Source organism: Conger conger, chromosome 6 (assembly GCF_963514075.1).
Source record: "Conger conger chromosome 6, fConCon1.1, whole genome shotgun sequence".
NCBI lineage: Eukaryota > Metazoa > Chordata > Actinopteri > Anguilliformes > Congridae > Conger > Conger conger.
The window spans coordinates 44,927,016-44,951,543 of record NC_083765.1 but is presented as its reverse complement, the minus strand read 5'-3'; the positions used below and the strand labels follow the sequence as shown (position 1 = coordinate 44,951,543).

The 24,528-nt window shown below is 48.8% G+C and overlaps 1 protein-coding gene across 1 annotated transcript in view; it reads left to right on the top strand.

The window, feature by feature from the left end:
* Positions 1-24,528, top strand: part of LOC133130984 (protein MTSS 2-like) — a 78,940-nt gene that overhangs the window by 9,880 nt on the left and 44,532 nt on the right. The window contains exons 2-3 of the mRNA XM_061246015.1: positions 4,431-4,492; positions 5,123-5,196. Coding sequence (XP_061101999.1) covers positions 4,431-4,492; positions 5,123-5,196 — 136 coding nt within the window. The remainder of the gene's footprint in view (positions 1-4,430; positions 4,493-5,122; positions 5,197-24,528) is intronic.

The following is a 24,528-nucleotide window of genomic DNA, read 5'->3' as shown; positions in this document are numbered from 1 at the left end:
CATGGGGGGTCTTGTATTTAAATACCTCTTTTTATAGTCGCGTCTGATTGAAAGCAGATCGGTAAACGATGCCGTGGCAGTGGTGCTGTTTTGATTAGTTTGGGCTGATCTTCGCAGAAGGCCTTATAAAGAGCTTATTTCAGTCCTTTGCGCAGAAGATAAAAGCTCTCCACTTAACTTTTTAAAATTCTAGCCTGCCTGTCAAGTGAAATGAAGTCACCAGCTTTTAGCGCAGGAGAGCAGGAGAGTGCTTTAATGCTGACTGACTCTCTGTAGTCTAAGAGGCAGGCTACTGTGTGGTGTCTAACTGTGTGGTGGAGAGACTTTCCAGCGCATCGCGTGGATGCTCTGCTTTCTCATTGGTTGGAGGGGATGCTGGAATGGGGGGCTGCAGTTCTGCAGCAGGAGAGATAGCCGAGAAAGAGCCTCCTGTCAGCTCCAGAACCAACGAAAAATTCGGCAGGCTCTGAAAATGTCTCCAAAAATGTTGCTGCAACGAAAGCTGAAATAAAGGATCCAATTTCTTGGCGGTCCAGGAATAAACAATGTGCCAAGTTCCGGTAGGAATGGCCTAAATCAGGGATAGATACACTTTGCAGGAGGAATTCGACCTGTTAGGCCCAGCAGGCTGGCAGTCTGTATTAGTGCTGTCGTGTCTTAGACCAGAAAATCCAAATCCTGCCCTGGTTTTCCATCCTTCCAGGTAATTAACTGAACAATGATTGCTTCTGTTTGGCTAGACTGAGTTCACCAGTCCCAGGTAAAGGGAGGGTGGACATCCAGCAGATCTGGGCCCTGGAGGACTGTGATTTGAGGAACAGGGGCCTAAATTATCGTGCCAAAATATGTACAATAATAGAAGCAGGAACAAGCCACTAAGTCCTTGAGAAATTCATTGGGAAAAACATCCCATGTTTTGCTGGATCTGGAAAACAAGCTGAGTTCTAGCGGTCATCTAGAAGTGGGCCAAGTCCTGTGGCGGAACATTCCAGAAAATGATCTATGATCGGCCAAACAGGAGCTGGAGTTAACGCTGGCACATTCCCACTGGCTGGACTGGTGCAGGGCTCCATGTTGATGCAGTATGTTCTCTGCTCCATCCTGATGCCCCGGTCTGTGGCCCGTCTCTAAAGGCACAGTAAAGATGGCGGTGGAGGGGACAGTATGTGAGTCATAGAGTGTATGAGGATCATAGAGTTCAGGGGTGTGAATGCTGAACCAGGAAGTGGCTCTCAGTACCTGCAGGGCTGACCTTTCTCCTGCGTTTCCATGGCGACAGGGCAGCAGCAGATGCCCCAGTGTGGTGGCATTTACGCCTCTGCCATGTCTCTTTAAGAGGCCGACCACTCGTCCTTTCTGAAAGTCAGCCAAGTGTTTGCACATTTACCTTTTTAAAAATCTGTATTTTAACACCAGAGGGAAAGTGTTTGAAAAGGTGAACTCGGAAATGTGAAAACACAAAAGACTGTAGTGGTAATGCATGGAAACCCATCATGCACAAGGTGGTGTGGACACTTCAGATTAACATCAACTGAGAGTCGACCGAAACTTTAAAATCAACAGCACATTTCAGATGAAAAGGAGAGGTATCGTTGAAATCAGATCATGGAGTACTTTGGGTTCTTGCCCTTGTGAAAACTTGCCACTTGCTTGTACCTTTTGCGGGGAGGGGCACCAAACGGCCCCTGCGGTAGTTGAAAAGGAAACCCGAGGTGTGTGGTTTAATCACGGTCGTGATGAGAGAACGCCTCATCGGTGTCTGTCTGTGTTCTGTTGAAACGGCGTGTTGACCTCCAATGCCTGGTTACCCCAGCTAGGACTCCACAGTGCTCTACAGAGTCCCAGGACTGGGCTCCTCTAACCACTGAGCATGATGGGAAGGAAGGCAGGAGCAGCCACGATCAATGCGCCACTCAAATGTCTCTCTTTCTTCTGTTGTAGTTAATTTACTGCATTTCCCTGGGCTCTGTGTTTAGTTAAAATGCACCTTTGTGTGTGCGTGTGTGTGTGCGTGTGTGTGTGTGTGTGTTTTTTTTTTTTGTGCACCAGTGTGTGTGTGTGTTATCAGCTTGGTTAGATTAAGTAGTAAATAGCCCCCTTTTATAATGGAGGCATCCGAGCGGCCATCTTCTTTTTGCCGCCTGGTTAGAGAGTGGCATTTATGTAGCCTAATTGATTGAGGGTCACATCACATGTCGAGAGAGGGAGGGAGGGGGAGAGAGAGAGAGAGAAAGATAGAGGGAAGGAGGGGGAGAGAGATAGAGAGAGGGAGGGAGGGAGGGAGGGGGAGAGAGAGAGAGAGAGAGAGAAAGAGAGGGAGGGAGGGGGAGAGAGAAAAAGAGAGAGGGAGGGAGGGGGGAGAGAGAGAGAAAGAGAGAGGGAGGGAGGGGAGAGAGAGAAAGAGAGAGGGAGGGAGGGAGGGGGAGACGAGATATCAAACTGGCGGGCGTCCGTGTCTGGTTTTGTGGTCGTGCGGCTCTCGGAGATGCGGGGGCGGGTTAATTCATGTTGCGGATATGCAAATGAGGATGTCCTGTAATTGAGCAGAAGTGGCGGCTGCTCTTATCGATACGCGCAGCCTCGCCCCCCCCTCACACCCTCGCCCCCCCTCCCACCCTCGCCCCCCCCTCGCCCCCTCGCCCCCACCGCTCCTCCGGGCTACGCTGCAGATTAGAGCGCTTCAAAGGAGTGCACATTGGGTGAGGGGCGGCCCTTTGATTTCAGCCTGAATGAGGAGGCATCAAAATGACAAACGAGGCATTAGCATTTCACAGAGCCGGCCGCCGCCATCTTGTTTCTCCCCTCGGCGCCCCATCACCATGCAACGTCACAAAAGCGCTGCCTCTCTCCCTCTCTCTCCCCCCCTTCATCTCTCTCTCCCTCACTCTGCCCTCCATCTCCCACTCCATCTCTCCCCCTCTCTCTCTCCCTTTCTCCCTCTCCCCCTCCCTCTCTCCCCCTTTCTTTCTCTCCCTCTCTTTCTCCCCTGCTCTCTCCCTCTCTCTGTTTCTCTCCCCCTCTCTCTCTCTGCCTCTTTCTTTCTCCCCTGCTCTCTCCCTCTCTCCCTCTCTCCCCCCTCTCTCTCTCACTCTTTGCTTTGTTCTCATGAAGGTGCGTGTGTACAGTACATTTCAATTAGAGGTCATGCAGCATCACCGCTTCCCCAATTTACAGTGGGGAATGAGATATGATGAGGGAGAGAGAAAGTAATGTGCTCGTTTACAAATAAACAAATTTATAGTTATGTTCTGTTATAATGCAAATAAATTCAAGACAATTTTACATTAGTTTATTTTACATTGGAGATAAATGAATGTAATGTAATGTGCTATTTTACATTGAGATAAAATAACATAAAATGATGTACTATTTTACAGTAACGATGAGCTGATATGAAATTATATACTATTTTACATTTGAAATAAAATAATATTAAATAATGTACTATTTTACATTGAGATAAAATAACATACAATTATGTGCTGTTTTACATTTGGATAAAATAACATTAAATTATGTATTATTTTGCAGTAAAGATGTACTAGTTTACAGTAAAGATGAGCTGATATAAAATGATGTACTATCTTACAGTAAAGATGAGCTGATATAAAATGATGTACTATCTTACAGTAGAGATGAGCTGATATAAAATGATGTACTATTTTACAGTAAAGATGGGCTGATATAAAATGATGTACTATTTTACAGTAAAGATGGGCTGATATAAAATGATGTACTATTTTACAGTAAAGATGAGCTGATATAAAATGATGTACTATTTTACAGTAAAGGTGAGCTGATATAAAGAGTTACATTTCCTCCCCCCGTGCTGGCCGTTTCGGGTGTGAGTAGCTCAAGGTCATGGCGGTGTCTTTTGGGCCGGGCGTGTGAGGCTCGTTCCCTCTGCCTTTTCGGGGACGTCTCTCTCACACACTGCAATGCTCCAAACCTGGCTATGATGAAACATACGTGTGTGTGCGCGCGGAGTTCCTGAGAGACCGCTCGTGTCCTTATACGCTTACGCTGAGCCCTGACCTGGGGACGTACTGTATGTTTGTGCCAGCCATGTACGACGATGTCATCATACACGTGTGTGGGGTTGCCTTAGAAACCCTACATCTTATGTTACCCTGCTGTCCTTTATGGCAGGGTTCATCTGTTAGTGGGTTATGCTTACTGTGTGTGTGTGTGTGTGTGTGTGTGCGTGCTTGGGTGTGTGTGTGTGTGTATGTGTGTGGGCTTGGGTGTGTGTGTATTTGTCAGTGTGTTTGTGCATCTATATTTTACTTAATTATTACTTTCCAGTGGGTTTTCAGAATGTGAATGCGGGTGCCTTGTTATACAGGATGTTTTGTGATGGAGCAGTTTTCTGTGCACACACACACACACTCACACCTCTGTCTCTAACCTGGTCCCTTTCCCTGCTCTAGTGCTCATACCCGGTGTGGGAGGACTTCAGTGCCAAGGCCACCAAGCTCCACTCCCAGCTCCGGTGAGTCACTCACACACACACACACACACACACACACACACACACCCACACCCGCAGGGAGGAGGGGGGGAGGCAGTGAGCTCCAGTACTCACTGTCAAAGCCAAAACATAAATCTCATATTTAGACTTAACATCTTAGTTCTATTACTTATTTGCTAAATAAGCAAGAAATATTGCCAATGGGGTGAGACAGTTTGTCTCATTTCAAGATGGGGTAAGTCAAGCAAACAGTAACTTAAAACAAGCTCATATTTTCTACTTTTTTTTTTTTAATACTTAAGACTAAACACTTGTAAAGACAGACTTCTTTTGTAGTGTAGAGAGCTTTAGAAAACACTCCAGCTCAGTGTGCAATTGATTATCTCCAGTGGGGAAAGGCATACACACTGTGTATCAGAAGCTTGTTGTTGTTTAGCTGTTTAGTTTGAAGCACGTCCCTCCAGAGTGTGTGACAGCAGAGCCACAGACCCTGATGTGGTTTGGATGAGTTATATAAGGTCAAGTTTAAACAGTCTCTCTCCCTCTCTCCCCCTCCCTCTCCCTCTCCCTCCCTCTCTCTCTTCCTCCCTCTCCCTCCCTCTCTCTCCCTCTCTCCCCCTCCCTCTCTCGCTCCCTCCCTCACTCCCTCAGGGCTACAGTTTTGGCGGCCGTGGCCTTCCTGGATGCCTTCCAGAAGGTGGCGGACATGGCGACCAACACCAGAGGTAAGGAGGAAGTGTTTTGCGGGTGTGGTGTGGCAGCAGGGGATTGTGGGATTGTGGGGGTGCAGCTCCTGTTGAAAGCTCTCTAATCCCTCAGAGAGGAAACCCTTGCAGGGTCCTTGGGTGCCAGAGCAGGAGGAGACTGTGAGCATTTCACAGCAGTACCTGCTGATGTATTAGCAGTGAATCTCGCTGGATTCACACCCAGCCGAGACCTTTCTACACAATCCCAATAACTGATGTCTGATGAGGGCCATCATTTTGGATTTGAATGATTTTCTATGCTTTGCTGAGCTTATCTGGTGTATTGGAAGCTATGAAATACTCTCAAAAAGTTGAAATTCTACCTTCTCGTCCTCTTGGTTGGCTCAGTTGCACCAGGCAAGATCAATTGAGCAGAGAAGAGAATCAGAATCCAAAACTATTGCATGTTTGACCCAGGTCTGATAAGAGCTGATTTTATTTGAGAATTAAGACAAAGACCTCTTGAGGGTTTTGAAGTGTAAAAGTGTGACAGACAGGTGTAGTGACTGGGGCTTGTGTCCAGGACTCTGAAGGCTTGAATCTTGCATTTGGTTCAGCTCGGTGTTATTCCTGGATTTCTTTCGTAAATATCTAAATGAATGGGTAAAATATTAAAATGTGATCTGTGATAAGGAACTGGGGATACCAATATTTGCTGAGGGATAATACGCTGTTAAGCTCCTATGAGAAATGTTGCTTGCTTATTTGGTTTGGTTCAGCTTGTGTGATGTAGTTGTTTGTGGATTGTATGGAGGTAAATCAGACTCGATAAGATGTCATTTAGACTGAAGGTTTAGATCTTGTTTTACACTGTGATAATGTGAAGCTCCAAAGTCATTGTTTTGGTCCTTGAAGAAGGGCTTCTGGGCTGCTGGCAGTACACAGCGTTTAAAGAGAGAATTTGTGTTTACAAGGAGATTTGTGTTTTCATTTAAGGCTGTACAAATAATCAGCTAGACATCCTTGTTATTGCAAGCGGATATTAGCAAATGGTTTGTGACATTTTTTTGCCAATCTGATTTAGAGCTCTTACAATGGAGCCAAACAGACAGGGACAGAGAGAGAGAGAGAGAGAGATTGTCAGAAGGGAGAGAAACCGAGACAGAGAGATTATCAGAATGAGAGAAATTGTCAGAGAGAGGGAGAGAGAGAGAGAGAGAGAGAGAGAGAGTTGTTGGAGAGAGCAGTGTTGTGAGGGTACTGTGTCCCCCATTTTGTCTGTTCTCACCGATGTAACATGGTCGCTGCTGTTTTTGCAGTTTTTGTAAATGTAGGATTTTATATCGAAGAGGAGGGGCTATGGTTCTCAGGCTCGGGCAGGGTACGGGTGGGAGGGCTGCCTGCTGTACCTCTCTCCCCCGGGGGGGTAAACACACTGGTGCGTAAACGGTGCGTTGCGTTACAGTGCAGGTCTTAGCGGAACAGCCCTCTCCTCTCTGGTCAGTCCCAGGCCATTGTGAGCAGAGATGAAAGGGGATGGAGAGCCCTGCTTATCTCACTGATGCAACCTACTGTAAGAGTTTCCCCACAGGCTGTGTGCTGGGAAGGGCCTGTCCCCATCTCTGTGTGAGCCTTTCAGTGGCTCGCATATGGCTCGCATATACACATGCACTGTGAATACAGTGTGTGTGTGTGTGTGTGTGTAAGTGTGTGTGGGAGACCTCTGTGTGTGTGCATGCAATCTGCCTAAACAAATTTTATATGCATGAGGGTTCCTGTGTGCGTGCGTGTGTGCGTGTGTGTATGTGTGGTGTGTATGTGTGCGCATGTAATGTGTGCAAGCGCTTTTGTGTATGCGTGACATGTGTGCATGTGTGTGAGTGGTGTGTGGCGTGTGCAAGCAATCAGTAGCCCCGTATGCGCGTGTGTGTGAGAGAGCACAGTGTAGCGTGTCTAAGCCCAGCCGTGCGTGTGTGTGTTTATTTGAGTTTATGAGATGTTGTGCCGTTCCGAGCGTCCGGGTGGGCAGAGAGCTGGTCATGTGACTGTGTGTCATGTGATGGATGTGGATGCTGTGAAGTGCAGGACCCAGCCAGCGGTCTACAGACCTGCAGCTGCTCCGGGTTCCAGCATTCTAACATATCCCGCGGGTGAAGGGAGTGGGGGGGGGGGGGTTGGGGCATCAGCAAGGAGGGAATGAAAGGGGAGGGGCTGGGGTTAGGCTGGCTGGGGTTCAGGGAATTGGGGATTGGGGAACACCTGTGTGCAGAGGGGATGTCTGCTGTTCTAAAATTCTGCAGGTGCTGTGAGTTAGTGGTTAGAAGGTCTGAGGTGGGATTTGAACCCTGGCCTCTCACTCGTCCAAAGAGTACATCAGCAAAAGCGTGAACGTGAAATCGCCCCTACCCAAGAGCAACAATGTTATTTAGAATTTTTGGAGGTCTGGTCTCCAGAGAGTGTTGTCACTTCAGGCCACTGAAGGTGAGTATGAGTGGTAACACAGTGGGGCGATCGATAGCAATTCCTAACTTCGCAACACGCTGTCCGTAAATTGGCAGCGAAAAGGGCCTTGGTTTTTTTGTTGTTGTTTTGTTTTTATTGTGCTATCCCAAGAGCCATTTTGAGAAAACTGTGGGCAGAAATGGTGTGTCGTAACTGTTTCCGTAATTGCTATCTGTGTAATTCTCGAGTCGGATCGCCGCGGTAAATTAGCACACATTAAAGATGTGATTTCTTCAAATGATGGGCTTCAGGTGCATTTCCAGCCGATCTCTCATAGCTCAAGAGCACACGGATTCTAATTATGCGTGATTTCATCGTTATCAACTTTATTACAATTAACTTTATTTTGAAAATGTCTATAAATTAGAAATTGGCCTCTGGCTGTAACCAATAAAGGCAAGCGGGGAATCAGAGACGTGTGTATGAAATGACACCGACCGGAACAGAATCCTTCTCTCATATTTGCCTGATGTTTGTAAAGGGATTGTTCCCTTTCTGGGCGTTTTCTTTTGGAGTTATATTACTTCAGTTTTAGTGTATGTGTTCAATTGGCCCAGACACTTTTTTATGTGCAATAAAGGACATTTTATTCACTTATAGACGAGCCACAACCAGCTGGCTTTAAAATGGCTGGCATCGGGCATCTGGGGGTTTTCTGGTCTTAAGCAAGAGAATTCACCTCAAGTAACTCTGGAGCAGCTTGTACGGCTATTCGATGTTGCTATTTTTTCGGTTTTTATGCTTCTAGAGGTTATACAGAGTAATTTTATTGGTTTTATTCATGATTATAAACATTACTATCAGTTTTTTAAAATTCTCTAATTATCTAAAATCCTTCAGTGCTCCAAAAATATTCTGTGCCAAATGAAAACACACTGAACTAAAAACCCAGAACGTGAACTTACCCTATAATCGAGCTTCCATGCAGACTGATTAATAAACGTGCAGGTCCAACACAAACCAGTTGAACGAACACACCCCAATTCAGACCAATTCAACCCAAATCAGCCAACACAAAACAACACAACCAAATTCCATCAACACAACCGAATTCAGACCAATTCAACCAACACAACCGAATTCTGACCAATTTAACCAACACAACCCAATTCGGATCAATTCAACCAACACAACCTAATTCAAACCAATTTAACAAACACAGCCCAATTCTGACCAATTTAACCAACACAACCCAATTGGACCAGTTCAACCAACACTACTCAAATCAAACCAATTCAACCAACACAAACCAATTCAGACCAATCCAAAGCTGCCATTTTGTGTTGAGAATATCACACATTGGTGTGGAAGGTATGATATGGCCTAGTTGAAGGGTGTCAGTCAGACCTTAACCATTGTGTGACAAGACTCTCCTCCTTTCTCCCCCTCTTTCTCACACCCACCCACCACCTACAATCAAGTAGTGTTTTTTTTGGGCAAAGATGGGGCGGGGGTGTGTGGGGTGCAGCCAAATAAAGAAACAGAAGCAAATAAACCAACAAACCCCAAACCCTTTATCCTCACCTTGAGTTACGGTTGGAGAGGGCAGCAACTTCCTGCCATTAATAACATCAAAGGCTTCTTCTGCTCTCCACCCCCCATTATGCCCATCCCAACATAGGCATCTCTCTAATGGGCTCCAGCTGAAACTCCAGCCCCCTGCTTCGGCCTACAAACGGCCAGACCTCCACCTTGGTGCTGGAGACCTGCATGCCTTAAAATCCAGTCTGTTAGCTACTTAAGTCTGCCCTCGTGCCGGGCTCGGAGAGAGGGGACCACTTCAGTTGCCAAAGTTTTTATTCCATAATCTCTGGAAAGGAAAATTCAATATACTGCCCATCACGTGTTGGGACACTGATTGAGACCGGGATAATGAGTACCAAGGAGAAGCGATTCACCAGAGGACTCATTACTGAAGGCTTACAGATTCCGTTGGAGCTGCCATGGGTCGTGTTCTCAGTCTACACTGTCTGGATTTTATTCTTCTTCTTTTTCTGTATGTGAAAACCTCATTCACTCTGCAGATAAAAAACCGGAGAAGCCCTTTGGCTATTTTGGAGTCTTTGGTGAACAATCTGTCCTTTCTTGGACCTTCACACTGGTCTTATTAAAATGGCTTCCCCAGTTGCCCACCCAAAATGACTGGCAAATTGTCACAGCTGCAGTAACAGGCAGTGCTGAGGAGCTGTGTGTGTGTGGTGTGTGTGGTGTGTGTGTGTGTGTGTGTGCGTGTGTGTGTGTGTGTGCGTGGCTTGTGTGGCGTGTGTGTGTATGTGTGTGTGTGTGGTGTGTGTATGTGTGTGAGTGTGTGTGTGGCATGTGCGCGTGTGTGTGTGTGCGTGTGCGTGTGTGTGTGGTGTGTGTGTGTGTGTGTGTGTGTGTGTGTGTGAGTGTGTGTGTGTGTGTGGCATGTGTGTGTGTGTGGCGTGTGTGTGTATGTCTGTGTGTGTGTGTGTGTGTGTGTGTGGGGTGTGTAGTAGCTCCACACTACGCACACACACTGTGCTGTGTGTCTGTCTGTAAGTGTGTTGAGTGTGTGTGCGCGCACGCAGATTGTGTATGTGTGTGTGTGTGTGTGTGTGTGTGTGTGTGTGTGTGTGCAGAGTGTGTGTGGTGTCCAGATGTGCTGGAGCTTCACTTCCTCCGGTGTGCTGGGAGCGGAAGGTGTTATTCACACGGGCCTGTAAACGGCCAATGAGCTCTTCCCATGTGTTGCGTATCCTCTGGTCCAGCGGTGCCTGACCCTGGCTGGCTGCACTGGAGCTCCTGGGCCTCTGAAGATGGCCAGCCTGCCTCCCCCAGCACCCCTGCCTGGGAGGGGGGCTTCAGCTCCAGCTGCTGGGTCAGCCGGGGCCTCTGCAGTCAGAGTGCAACGAGCCGGAAAGTGTTTGGGTGGAAAGAGAACGTCCCGGAATGAGTCGGCTGTTTCTGCGAATTGTGTTCAGGGCTCCGATTCGCCCTGAGGCTCAAGACTGGATGAGCTGTGGAGGCTTGTGCATGCACACGCAGTTCCACGATTGTGAACGGTCACAAAACGCACACGCATGGACCAGACCAGGTTCGAATATGAAATTGTTTTGGATTCAAATACTTTTCTATTCTGTACTGAGCTTGTCTGATTGTATTTGAGCCTATGAACTACTCTCAGCATCCCACGCCTTCTGGTCTTCTTGGTTGACTGGGGTGGCCCGTAGCCTGGTGGTACATGTCTGAGACCCAGAAGGTTGGTGGTTCACGGTGTAGCCACGATGAGATCCGCACAGCTATTGGGCCTTGAGCAAGGCCCTTAACCACACATTGCTCCAGGGGGGATTGACTCCTGCTTAGTCTAACCAACTGTAAATCGCTTTGGATAAAAGCGTCAGCTTGATAACAAATTCATTCAATTAACTGCACCAGGGAAGATAAATCACATAGAAATGTATTTGAATTCAAGACAATTACGTATTTGACCCAGGTCTGACAGGGACACACGTGCATGTACACATAGACTGAACAACCTAAGCATTCAGTGGACAGATAAATTCTAGAAAGACCTGGATTTGGGGTTGTTGCAGTTCTGTCCTAACACAGGACTTGACATGGGACAGATGTTCCGAGGCGGGGATAGCTCAGTAGCAGTGGTCCCTGCTCCGGTTCTGGGGCCCACTGGTGAACAGAGGGGGGGACAGAACAAGCCTTCCAGGCCAGGAAGAAGCATAATTCTTTCCTGTTTTAGTAGAAATGCGACATCCTGCCTATAAGCAGTGAGAAATGCGCCCCCGTTGTGACCCAGTGCTATTATTAGTCATAGCAGAGACCAAGCGTTTATGAGGCTTCTGCTGTACGCCACTAACGTCAGAGTCACGTGTCCTCCCAATGAAACATAAACATGACCGAGGAGGTGCGAAGAGGAGGACTGTGGGTAATTTCTTTAAAAGGTCATATGAGCTGCCCAGCTGGCAGGGTTCTCGTAGACGGGGTGTTGCGTAATCGTTTCTCAAGGCTGTGGGGGGAGGTTTGGGGGGTGGGGGGGTAAGTAGGGAGAGAGAGAACATTCTGTCCGCCCGGCTCAAGGGCGAGAGACAGCACTCGAGGTTAGGCCCTCAAGCTCACAGAGATAAACCTGCGTTCGGAAAACGAGGGGAAGAGGTTTAATTTTTTCTGTTGTGGAGCCGCCTGTTCCGTCTGCATGTCCTCCTTACCCACATGGGACAGGAACTGACGTGATGGGAGCGAGAAGCCCCCCCCCCCCACCTCCTCACCACCCCCACTCGAACCTGTTTAGGCTGGACTGCTGACTCCGGTCTTCCACTGACCCTCCCCATCCCCTCCTCTGGGGAGTTTATTGTAAGACTGGCAACCTGAAGCGTCCCCAAGGGGCTGGTCACAGCTTTCATTTAATGAAGTCACCAAAACAAAACAAACACCCGCCCCGTTCTGGAGAACGGTGGCGTCCATCATGGGGCCAATCTAATTCCACCCCCTCCCCTGGGAGAGGGGCGCTTAATTAGCCGGGAGGAATGTTAATTAAAGGATATTAATTAGCTCCGGTCCGGGCCGGAGCGTTGTGACCCGGCTCCCCGCGTCAGGAGGACCGTACGTGGCCCATGATGCATTGCGTCCTGGATAGGTGGGAACGGCTGGGGGAACGACTCTCTGAGCGTTGCTTAATGGCGACCAGCTGTGGCCTGCGGCAAGATTCGCATCAATATTATGGTATACACACGGCCCGAACACTACGAGACGTCTCGAATAAAATAAAATAAGGCTACGGCTGCCAGATAAACATTCCGTGCCAAATAAAAACAAAGTGCTGGGAGGACATAAGTTAGCATTGCAGACGGGGGCGTTTGGCGTGTAGGTCCAGTGGAGTCTAAACGTTCGCTCAGTGAACGCAGGCGATAAAGTCTGAAGTGCCGTTCTTCGTTTTCAGAGCGGACGGTAAATCTCTCGTCGGCTCTTCCACTGAGTTTACAACTTTAATACTCCCTCAGAATCAGCGCTTGTGTGTGGACCGTTCCTGGGCCCCTGAGCCGGCCTTTTGGTCCTCGAGGGGGACAGGTACGAAATGGGTTTGGCAGGACCGTTGGAAATTCAATGAGAGGGAGAGTGCAGGGAGCTGTCCCCATAGGTAGCTTTGCGGTCTCCAGAATCTTCTTTGAAGCGTAATTTCGTTTTTTAAAGAGTGCTGAAGTCAGGAGTGTGTGGATGTGTGAGAGCTTCAGACGGGATAAGTCAACAAGATTGTGGCTCCGATCGCTGAACGGGAAAAAAAACTGAAAATGAAATGGACAAAAAAGGAGAAAACAACTAGGAAAGAAAGCACAAACAAAGGGTGGTGGGATCTCTGCGTCTCCCCATTTACCTCTTCACTCTCACACTCTGTCCATGAGTCTCTTTCTCCACCCCTCTCTTTCTTTAATGATTTCCATTGTGTGGATTTATTTATTGCCATTGACGGGTCAAGTATTGCCAGGAAAGCCATGTGTGAACCAGCGACTGGCCAAGGCTACTCTGCAGGGGCTCATTTCCTGTCACCTGTTCCTGTAGGTCAGAGGTCAGAGAGAGAGCCCCCTCCCCTCCACACCGCCTCGCTGATGGGCATTCCCTCAGGAGGGCTCAGAAATAAAGTGACAGTCGGGGGTTCAGTTTTGTTCCTCGAGGATCGTGGGACTTGTATTTGCAGTCTTTTGCATTTGTGAGAAATAGCAGGAGATTCTGGGCTCTTGCCTAGGTTAAGGTCTATCTTGTGTAAATTCAGAAATTAGGCAGCTGTGTTTGGGATCTAGTGTATATTCAGTAATAAAGTAACAGTGGATGTACATTTCTTCCAAATGTTCCCTGAAAGTACAGTAATGTACCCCTAACCAGTTAATTAATTTGCAAAATATATATTTTTTTAATAAAAAATTTTTATTTTGCAAATTAATTAACTGGTTAGGAGTACAATTTTATGTACCTGTAGGGGTACCTCCCCAGTGACAGTCATTCAAACATTTGTGCCTATTTAAGAACTTTTGGTACCTTTATTTGTGAGAGTGCATGTTTAAGTTGGACACGGGAATGTGTTCAGTGAACAGGTGGCAGGCAAGCGGCTTGTGCCTTTACCCCGCCTCCCTTAGGACTGCCCCTGCCCTCGGCATCAGCCTTGACCCCCCGTCCCCACCCCCCTCCCCCTGACCATGAAATTGGGTGCAGGGTGTGGGGGTGTGGGAGGCAGGAGCCACCTGGCCTGTCCCGATGGGCCCTCTCCTCCCCCCCCCAGCCCATTAGGGCCAGACTTGGCCCGGGGAACGAGGGCCCATTGCTGGGCTCTTCCCACTTTACACTGGGGCCCTTGTGCTGCTGGGCCCCGCACAAAGAAGGTCTCTGACACCAGGAAGTGTCCTGAGAGAGAGAGAGGCGGGGGGAGGAGGGACAGAGGGTGGTGGTGGGGGAGGAGGGAGAGAGGGTGGTGTGTGTTTGGGGGGGGGGGGGGGGGCAGTGAGAGAAGAGGATGACCATTGTGGTCGTCTTAATTAAAAACAACAGTGCTGTTCTCTCTGCACTTCATTCCCAAAACACAAGAGCATCTCAGCTGATCGAGCTGGACTGGAGAGAGGGGGAGAGAGAGGGAGGGGAGAGAGGGGGAGAGAGGGGGAGAGAGAGAGGGAGGGAGAGAGGGGGAGAGCAAAAGAGACAGTTAGAAGGAGATGGATGCGGGGTTGTTGAGATGCCACTGGAAGGAAAGAGAGAGTGAGAGAACTCCTGTGAGAGTGTTGGGGAGAGAAAAAAACATTAAGATATCATTTTATATATATTAAAGAATTATGTATTTCAGGAGATTTTCAAAAAATACTAACAGATTGGTTTCCATGTCGAATGCAGAAGAGCTGCTAATACTTTAACATGGGCCTGCAGCTCTCCTCAAAGGACCCAACTGAGAATTATCATAGATTATGTATATATTAACTATATAACATTTAATTGCAATCTTTGATTATTGTACTTGTTCTTGTTTTTGTATTGAATAATGCTTGTTTGTTATTCTTTTGCAATATTTGCCAAATTTGCAGGATATTCAAGCTGAACTGAGAGGGTCTTATTTTGACGGAGAGAATGGGAGAGTACAATGGTAAGGGTGGCGTGTTGGAGAAGAGTGAGAGATATGAAGAGAGAGGCAGAGCGAGAGAGGGATGGAGAGAAAGAGCAGGAGAGAGAGACAGAGAAAGAGCTCTTATTTGTGTGCCTATCACATTGGAGATCTCGCAGCCTGCTTCAGAGAGGAGCTTGGTCCTGGGGTTCAGTGCTCTCTGTGCGACTGTGTGAACTCTCGTCCCGGTCTGAACTGTTCCAGCTACACGGCTGTCCTCAGATCCTGCAGTTCAGCGTCTGAAGGGCGGGGCTGTGGCTCCTCAGCCAGTGTGTGTTTAGGGGCCACACACCTTGTCCTGACAGCGAGGGGGGGGGCTGTCAGAGTGGGGGGGTCACAGGTCTCACAGCTGATAACGGCGCTTGCGCGTGGGAGGGGGGGGGGGGGGGGAGAGATTAGCGTTGTTGTGACATGCAGTGGCGTAGCTGACTAATGCTGCTATTGCTCGGTCCTCTCAACCAATCAGAGGCTGCCGGGCTGACTCATCACCCGGGTAACATCTCCTTTGCCACTATCCTGTAATCCTAAATAAGAAGAAGAGGAATAAAATGCATAGGGGATATGCAAGATATTCTTACTGTTACCCTTACATGCACCCCATGGCATTGTAAAATCATGCAGAAGCTTGCAGGGCTGCCCAACTTTGTTCCTGGAGATCTACCATTCTGTAGATTTCCACTCCAACTCTAACGAAGCACACCTCATTCGACAGCTAGAGCATGGCTGCCCAGCCCTATTACTGGAGATCTACCATCCTGTAGGTTTTCACTCCAAACCTAACAAAGCACACCTCACTCAACAGCTAATAAAGATAATAACAGATTTGGCAAAATTAGAGTTGCAATGTAAACCTACTCCAGTCGCCGGTCTCCAGGAACAGGGCTTGGAACCACTGCCTTTGGGAAATTGGGCTAAACCAGCCTGTGTAGTTAATGTGTACAACAGGGGTGGGCTGATGTCAATGCCGTGTCTGTTTCCACCAATTATGGTGACTCGATTAGATAATTGGCTGTGTACTTCCAGACTGTTTCCCTCGTAGACTAGACCACAGCTACAGATTTCTCTAAAGGGCACAAGAACAGTCTCCAGTTGTCAATCATTAGCTTACTAAGAAACATAGTACGAAATCACATGAAAATATTAGGAAGCCCTCCTTGCGTGCCTCTGGTGTATGACATCATTGGTCCTGCTAAGCCCACACAGCATTCACACTGTTCAGGGGTGCGTCTGTGCAGAGACAGTTTTCTGGTCGGGTGCTAGCATTAGCCACAACACTCAAAGAAAGTGTTACAGATGTCGTAAAATGCTACGCTAGCTCTCCAAAATGCTTTCATCCATCTGCTCCTGTTGGCATCTCTCTTATCAAAGCATCTCTGGATTGTGCCAGCTGCAGATGCAATACCACAACATGACTGACCTTTGACCTCTCGCTTTCTGGAGGCAAATCAGGGATTGAGTCTTTCAGGTGTGTGGAGATGTCTGTGCAGAGAGACAGAGGGGGAGACCATCTCTGGTGACAGTGGGGGTTCCTGGCATCCTCCCCCCGTTCAGGGCTGTCGAGGAGGAGCGGAGCGGGGTGCAGATCTCACCTCCCCGGAGTTTGGGAGCACTGAGCGCGCTCAAAAGGCCCCTTTCATCGGCGCTTTTCCGCCATTGTCCCGCCGCGCCTTAAATGCTCGACATGGAGGCTCCGCTTTTACAGCAGGCCGCACCACGATCACCGCACCACGGAGCGTGAGCTTTCCCACAGCCTGGGAGAATGGAGATGGAGCGAGTCCAGCGGGACTTTCTCAGGGATGAGCCTCTACCTCTCGGCAGCGTGCCGGGGGGGTGAGAGGAGCGGAGAGGGGTGAGGGGGTCGGAGGGAGGAGGGAGGAGGGGTGGGGGTGTGTATTTGGATGGGGTCCACGTGGCTTCCGTGCACCCTGAAGAACTTGGCCCGGTCGGATTCCTTGGCGGATGTTGAAGCGCGTCAGCTGTGATCCGGTTCACAATCTCTCTCTCTCTCTCTCTCTGTTTCTCTCTCTCCTCCTGCCAAAAACAGCACTGGCTCTCTCGCCCCCACGTTTGGCGGAAGCGCTCAGGAGTCCATAGACCATGTCCCCGCTGCCGGGTCCTTCTTTTACCCTGCTACAGTCCCCCCCCCCCCCCCCCCCGAAAACACGGGTCATCCCTGCCTCAGCTCACAGGATGTCCTGCGTGTAATGAGGACCAGGGTCGAGAGGTCAGGAAAGCCGATAGGTCCGTGTTTATTTCGCCCCCCCCCGGGGTCACATGGGGGTCTCTGGGCGTCCGTGAACCCCAGCTCTGAGGCTGTTTGCGGTTGGAGCGCTTTAAAAAAAAAACCACACTGCACAGCACAGCTTGTTTATGTTCCAGAGTTCATGTTTGTTTTAATAATTTCAATTAATTGCATTCTGGACCGTATCCATGATACAGAAAATAAATAAGCATGAAAAATAATAATTCTTCTGCCAAAGAACGGTGTCCAGAAATGTCCGGGGGTGGATCAGGGCTGAGGGTGCCGGAGAGATGATGGTGGATTGGGGTTTCCCAGCCCGTCGCCAGGGCGCAGAGACCCATAATCCTCTTTGCCGTGACACACAGACCGAGTTCCTGTGACCTGGTAGGTCTCTAGATCAGCGTGTCAGTGGTGTGGGGCTACGGCGGTAAGCCGTGCGATCGCCCTGCCCCGCCCTGGCAGATGGCGCACTCCGTCACCGCCATCTGGACACGGCGCAGAACGTGGCTAACGTGTCGCAGGGCGCTTAGCTCCCACGAATGCCCCCCAACCAAACCCCCCTGCCAGGCCCCTCGAGGGTGTGCACCCACCCTCACCCCCACGTCAGTAATACTGACGTTAACTGGGCTGCCTATCGTGCGATATTAAAGATTACGCTCGTTTAATTGCGTACATGCAGAATATTTCCAGTGTCTCTGAACTGCTGTTCACATGTAGCTGTAAAATCCAGCTATGACCAGCTTGAAATGACCAGCTACCAGCTGTTTCAAAACATAGCATGAGCTGCTCAAACCGTGTTGAGTATAGAGGTGGTCTGAACTGGTCAAAACCTAGCGTGAGCTGTTTTTTTCAGCAGGGATGTGCACTTGCTTTGCTGTAAATAGCAGGGTGTGTGTATGTTTGCACATGCGTGTGTGGGTGTGTGATGTCATTGAGTTGTTCAGAGAAATGTGTGCAGCCGGGCAGGGTGTTTTGTGTGCATGTAGGACAGAAACTACACTCAGAAATAAAGGTGTGAAAAATGGCAGTATGCACATAAAATTGTACCCCTCGCCAGCAATATGTAATTAATTTGTACCTTTTTTGCTTGGGAAACGTACTCCTTTGCACTGTACTATCAGGGCACTTTGGGAAATTTGATACTTGAAGAATATAAATGTACCTCCACTGCCACTTCATTTCTGAGAGTGCACCCTGCTATTCTTCCCCACAGTTTATGTACAGAGGGGAAACCAAGCCGTTTAATTGTGACATCACAGTTGCCCCAGTGCAGCCTGGTTCCCTGGATACAGGTTCAGATTGATCTTCACTGCAGGGATGTATTCTCATATATGGTAAAGAAGTGCTGCTTCTGCCTCTCTCTGTTATTGTACAGTGTGTGGGCTTCTCCGGGAAAGTAACCGAAGGAATTATGATGAGGGAGAGAGAGGGAGTGAAAGTGAGAGTGAGTATGAAGGAACAGAGATGAGGGGAGCAACGTGGAGAGAAAAGAGAGAGAGGGAGAGGTAGAGAAGAATGTGACAGGGGTGTACAGTATATACACTGAGGGATTGATTTATTGAGGGACCGAGAAAGAAAAAGAGAGGGATGGTGAGAGAAACAGTTGAGTTCCAGACTGGGAGAATGTGGTAGGAGTTGTTTTTGTGCTGGTGCTGGTTCTCTATCTCTCCCAGTGGGATTGCAGTAGAGTGGTGAACCCTGGGAAATCCAGGTCCTCCGGTCAGGGTGTCTTCTGCTGCTGCAGTCGTTTGAGGGCCTCTTCCCGGCAGCGATCCCTTCCTGTTACGGCCTGAAATGAAGACACAAACTGTCTTCTTCTCTGGTTTACAGTGGCATGTGACCTAGGAGGCCAGCCGTGACAGATTGTTGAGAGGAGGTAACTGTTCTGTCTTCTAAAAGCAGCAGACAGGCACAAGTTCAGGTCAGAGGTGAAAGGTCATTGGGTCGATCTCTGGGGTAATACGTGGGCAGTCAGCGTGGAGAAACATGGAATGTTAATCAGGTTACGTTTTCGACAGCCTGCACTTTATTTCTCCCTAAATATTCCTATATCAGCACTTAGCACTGTGATGGTCACCTACAGCGCTGCTGTATTGAAAGAAAATGGCTTCCACATCTTAGTGGAAGTTATAAAAGCACAGCATTAGTGGAGCTTTGATGTACAGTGAGAGGTCATGCATCTCTGACCCTGAAGCTGGTCCCTTTTCAAGCTGGGTTCCGAAGTGAAAGGTTATAGGTCAGGGGTCTAAGGTTAGAGTAAGGAAGCCAGCCAAAGTGTCTGTGGCGAACACCCCTCCTACCCTCCCATGTAGTGGGAGGTTGTGGAGGCTCCATTTGGGCCTGGTGTCCAACAGACGCAATCTCAGCAACAGTAGGCCCTGAACCGCACTGTCAGCCAGTACCGAGGATTGAGGGGTGGGAATCTTGGTGGGGGCAGAACATTGACAGGAAGTAATTTGCCCAGTATGGTTTACAGTGTGCAGTTCAGGCGTTCAGCAGATGCTTTCAAACCAAAGGTGACTACTTACGGCAAATGCGTTTAACATGGCTAAACTCCCCCCTCCTCCTTTTCCTCTTACCCCCCTCCCCCCTGCAATCTGTGAGGCTGCGAATGGAGAGGTGTGTGGTGAGTGCCACCGGACCTGCAGGACAAAGGGGGCGAGTTTTTAAGGGTTTAACCCTGGTTAAGAGGTATGGGAGGCCTTGTCTCCTCGTCTGTCTGTCTGTCTGTTTTTCCTACACTGCTCAGTGTGGCTCACACACAGCGTGGCTAGCCCGTCTGTCGCCGGGAAAACACAGCTGTTATTTTCAGTCTCCACACCTCCCTGCCATGTAGTGTAGCACCCAAAACACGCAGATTTAACAATTAGCACTGTTAGCGAAAACTCACAGTTCTCTTCCTCACACCACCCCCTCCCCCAACCTATAAAGCCCCGGTATATTTTGTGAAAAGCCGTGACTCTTTCAGGCACTGGGATCACTGGGGGGAGACGAGACGGGAGGGATGGGTGGATCCCTGTGGAGTGCGTCTCCGAACCTGAGGGTTGTTGCTAAAAGGACGGAATCATCTCCATAGTAACATCTCCTTGGTAATGTTGGGCGGTTAATGGCAAGTTATAGTAACGCTGTGAGGATGATACGTGGTGAGGTTGCTGTTTCGGGGGTGTGCATCTCTGGCCCCCATTCCCACTTTCAGATTCCTACTTTTATGACATTTTTCCCACGTGTTTCCCGGATCAAATGTGGATGGATAGTCTCAGGTTACAGTTGTCAGTGAGGCGAGGATGGGCCACTTCGCCACCGGACGCATTGCCATCGATTGAGGCGACCGGCCGATCCCTCAAAACCAGCATCTCGGTGTCGTTTTTCGCTCACGGTGCGGCTGTCTCTTCACCAAACATCAGTTAAGGACGAGGATCGAACGTGACTTCAGGGAGCCTCCATTCACAGCCTGTTAGTGACCTGAAATGAAAAGCCATCTATTTTGGGACGGTTTACATATCTGGGGCTTTAGGTAAAAGCCTGCGGATTGTCACCTCGGAGCAGAGACAGGGATGGACAGAAGCCAAAGCGCCGAATGAACGTAAGTGTGAATGATATTCTGGCTCTGGCGATGTCTCTCTGTTGCACCCCTCCGTGCCGATGCTGTTCACTTGCCCTGGTGTAAAATCCAGCTATGCTTGGACCAACTGGTCAAGTGTGTCAGAATGCTGGTCTAGCTGGGTATGAGCTGGTCAACCAGCATGGCCAAGCTAGTTATGAAGCTGGTCTAGCTGGGTAGTGCTGCTGGTCAATAAACTACCAGCTATTTAAAAACCTAGATTGAGCTGCTTTTTTCATCCAGGTGTCCTTGGCTAATTCCACATTGACCCTAAATTTGACTCTCTGCTTCCCAGTGATAAGGAAAACAGTGGTGGTAAGTAAGTTAGCGCCCCCTTGAGGCTTAGACAGGATGCGCGTTGAACATCTGGCCGGGTGCGCATAGAGATTCCTTTTGGCGATTTTCCTCGCTTTCCATCGGATCAGCAGATTTTCCTCAGCCTGGTGGTCCTGGATAAATGGGAGTCATCCCCCTTCTCCCTCAACCGGCAGGAAACGCTGTCTCCAGCCCCTGGAGGAACCCGGGTTCAAGGCTCATCCTGTATAGTGTGAACAGGAAGCCAGACGCTAACTTCCTGTCTGACAACAAGAGGCCTTGAGCTGTGAAGAGGTAACATGGTCTATAGGAAGACATTTACAGCTATGTGACCACACGCATGCATACTGTTTGAATTGGTTCCCATTGCCTACCAGTCCAGTTGTTAGTGTAGAGACTGCCAAACCAGTTCATATGACAGACGAGTCCCTGGTGTGAAATTCAGCTATGACCAGCTTGAAATTGCTAGCTACCAGCTGTTTCAAAACACAGATGTGTTTGTATGGTGCTTGTCTGAACTGGCCAAAAACTTAGCTTGAGCTGTTTTTTTCAGCAGGGGTCTTGTTAGTTTATGCATCGGTGACTGGCTCCTGATGACAAATGTAGGTTGGGGAGCGGGCATAGGTTGGCATTGAGCTCTGGTTGGGAAACTGGACTAATCACTGGCCTTGTAGAGAAATACACATTTATGTACCTCACCTTGTCCACTGCACCAGTAAAACCCCTAAAATGGCTGGCAGAATATACAAAGCACTTCAAAAAGCCTCACTACTCTGAGTAACAGCAGAGGTATCAGCAGTATCAGCAAAGTGTTCACTTCCCCCTGTAAAATCCAGCTATGTCCATCTTGAAATTACCAGCTCCCAGCTGTTTCAAAACACAGCTTGAGCTGATCAAGCCATGCTGATTATGGAACTGGTCTGAACTGGTCAACCAGCTACTAGCTGTCTGAAAACCTAGCTTGAGCTGTTTTTTTGTTTTTTTCCAGCAGGGTTGTGAAACAGAAATTGTCAGAAGTTTCAGAGTTGGAGAGCTTATTTAATGCCTATTGAGCCACTTCTAGCTGTCTGGTTGTTGATTGGCCACATCCGGGAATCTTGAACCAGCCCAATGGGGCAGTTTTTGGATGGCGGGGGGGCAGGCGGGGTGGGTGTTTCTGGAGTGACTCGGCACTTTCGAGAGTGGGAGACGGCCTCGCTGAAGCGTTTGTCACTGAAGCATTTCCCAGTAGAGGGTCAGAGAGGCCAAGGAAAGAGCAGATTTGTGGAATTTTTGCTGACAAAAGGAGTCAGGCATTGTCACTGTGGCATAAACACTCAGCACTTTTTATATTAGTGGCTAACATGCCCTCATAACATCTCCAATAATTACATCTCCATGAACCCAACATGTCCAACATGTTTCAAAAATACTAGGAATACTAGCATCACATTTGTAGCAGAAACCTTATTGGATGTAGGGAATGAACAAAAGCTTTGTAATGTTCAGACAGAGCCTTGACCTCTGACCTCTGACCTCTGGCATATGGTCTAAGTGACCTTCGTTCACACAAGTCTCCTGGCTCTCGATGGCTGGGAGTCCATGTTTAGGGCCTGTATGCCTGTCTCAGGGCTGGGAGATGGTGAAATCTGGATCTGGTGTCCTTCTGTTTCAGAGGAGATTATTTCCAGCAGTAATCAACAATGGGTTTCAGGCAGGGTAATACATAACATGCTACGTCTGCACACACGCATTTACGTACACATACACATACGCACACATACAAACAGACATAGAAACAGACACACACACACACAGTGCAGGCATTAAATCAGGTCGAAGGCACATCACGTGCAGTAGCACCACACACAAGCGGAGGGGGGGGGAGAAAGAGAAAGAAAGAGGGGAGAAAGAGGGATAGCGTTCTGTCAGAGTTCACCGGGACAAGATTAAGCAGAGAAGAGAGGCATTGGGCTGTTTGGAAGAACGCTGTGTTCAGTGAGAGAGAGCGAGAGAGAGAGAGAGAGAGAGAGAGGGAGCGTGGGAGGCAACGAGATTAAGGAAGAGGAGGGGGGAATAAGGGAAAGACGGAAGGATATGTGGCACGGAATCAGAAAAGGAGAGAAAGAGGCCTCAGAAACCGGAGAGAAAGCGCGAGAGAGAACGGGGACATGCCAGGAATTTCTCATCAGCTGAGCGCCCATGAGAACTGCCGCAGGGTCATGGAGCTTTACACAGGGACGTGTGAGAGGGGTCGGGCCACGGAGAGAGAGCCAGGCTCTCACTGACCAGAAGAAAACAAGATGGACGGACTGCGGCAAGAAAGAAATGAAGGAGCTTAGGAAATAGAATGGAGAGAGAGAGATGGAAGGAGAAAGCCAGGGAGATTGTGAAAAGAGGGGTGAGAAAACGTGGGAAGGTGGGAGAGGGAGGTAAAGAAAGGGGAAGAGAGACAGAGAGAAAAGGGCAGAGGGATGAAGGTGGGAAGGTGGGAAGGAGGGAAGAGGTGATGTTCGTCTGTCAGAGCGATCCCATTTCACACGCTGTGGTTCAGGGTTCAGAGACTCAGGGTTGAACAGCAATCCTCTTATTTTTAACTTTCCCTGGTATTGTTTTGGCAATGAAATCATGTCCCATACGTTGTTTTTGTAGTCTACCGTACACGGTGCCACCAGCACCCACCCCTGAGGTCACTAACATTCTATTAATACCGTGGCAACCATCCCAGTCTGAGGCCGGCCTGTTCCTTGGAAGTTGTGCAGTGTAACGGCTGGAGAGGGAATAATGTTCTCCTTTTGTCTGTTTTCCTTCTTTCTTTCTTTCTTTCTTTCTGCCTTTCTTTTGTCTGTAATGAAAAGCACATCTGGAGGGGCCAGGGGCTCTTGGGTATTTTTAACAACAGGGCTGTCCATTACCAGGACGTTCCTACCGCAGTAAATATCTGTCCCCAGCTGACTCCGGCCGGCCGCAGCTCAGCACGTGATTGGCTGACGGGCCGGACGGGCGTAAAGAATCCGCAACATTACCACACTGCTCTTCAAAGCTTCAGCGCTCAGTTCCTTCCCGCGTGTTATCCAGAACATCACCTGGGGAAAAGGCCTGGACTGCTCATAATATGTACAATATGGATGAGAACGGCGGGGGAGCCCATATGGATGTAAATATCTGCCGGTTTAACCTGGTCTGACTCCAATGTGAAACTCTATCCGCAACATTGACCTTCAGACCTTGACTGTCCTCTTACCTGACTTTCGTTCACTTTTCAAACTTATGAGGAAGTGAATGTGATATTGGTTTCACCCTCCTGGTGTTCTTGACAGGGTTCAAGCAAAGGAGACTCAAAAGGAGCTCCACCCCCGATGTGGCAATCACTACCCACAATCCTTAGAGTAGCTGTCCCAGAGGGGAGGGGAGGGCATGTTGGTCCCGTTTCCAAAAATACACGCAATATCATGCCAAACAAAATCCTGTAATATCTTGCTTCATCATGCTCCCTCTTATCAGCTATTTTTGAACCGTTTGAAATAGTTTAAAAGTTTTTGTTGGCCTGACCCAGCAGGGCGGGGCTGAGTGGGAGACTTGGAGGGGGTATGAGTGAGCGTGGTGGGGCAGGGGTGT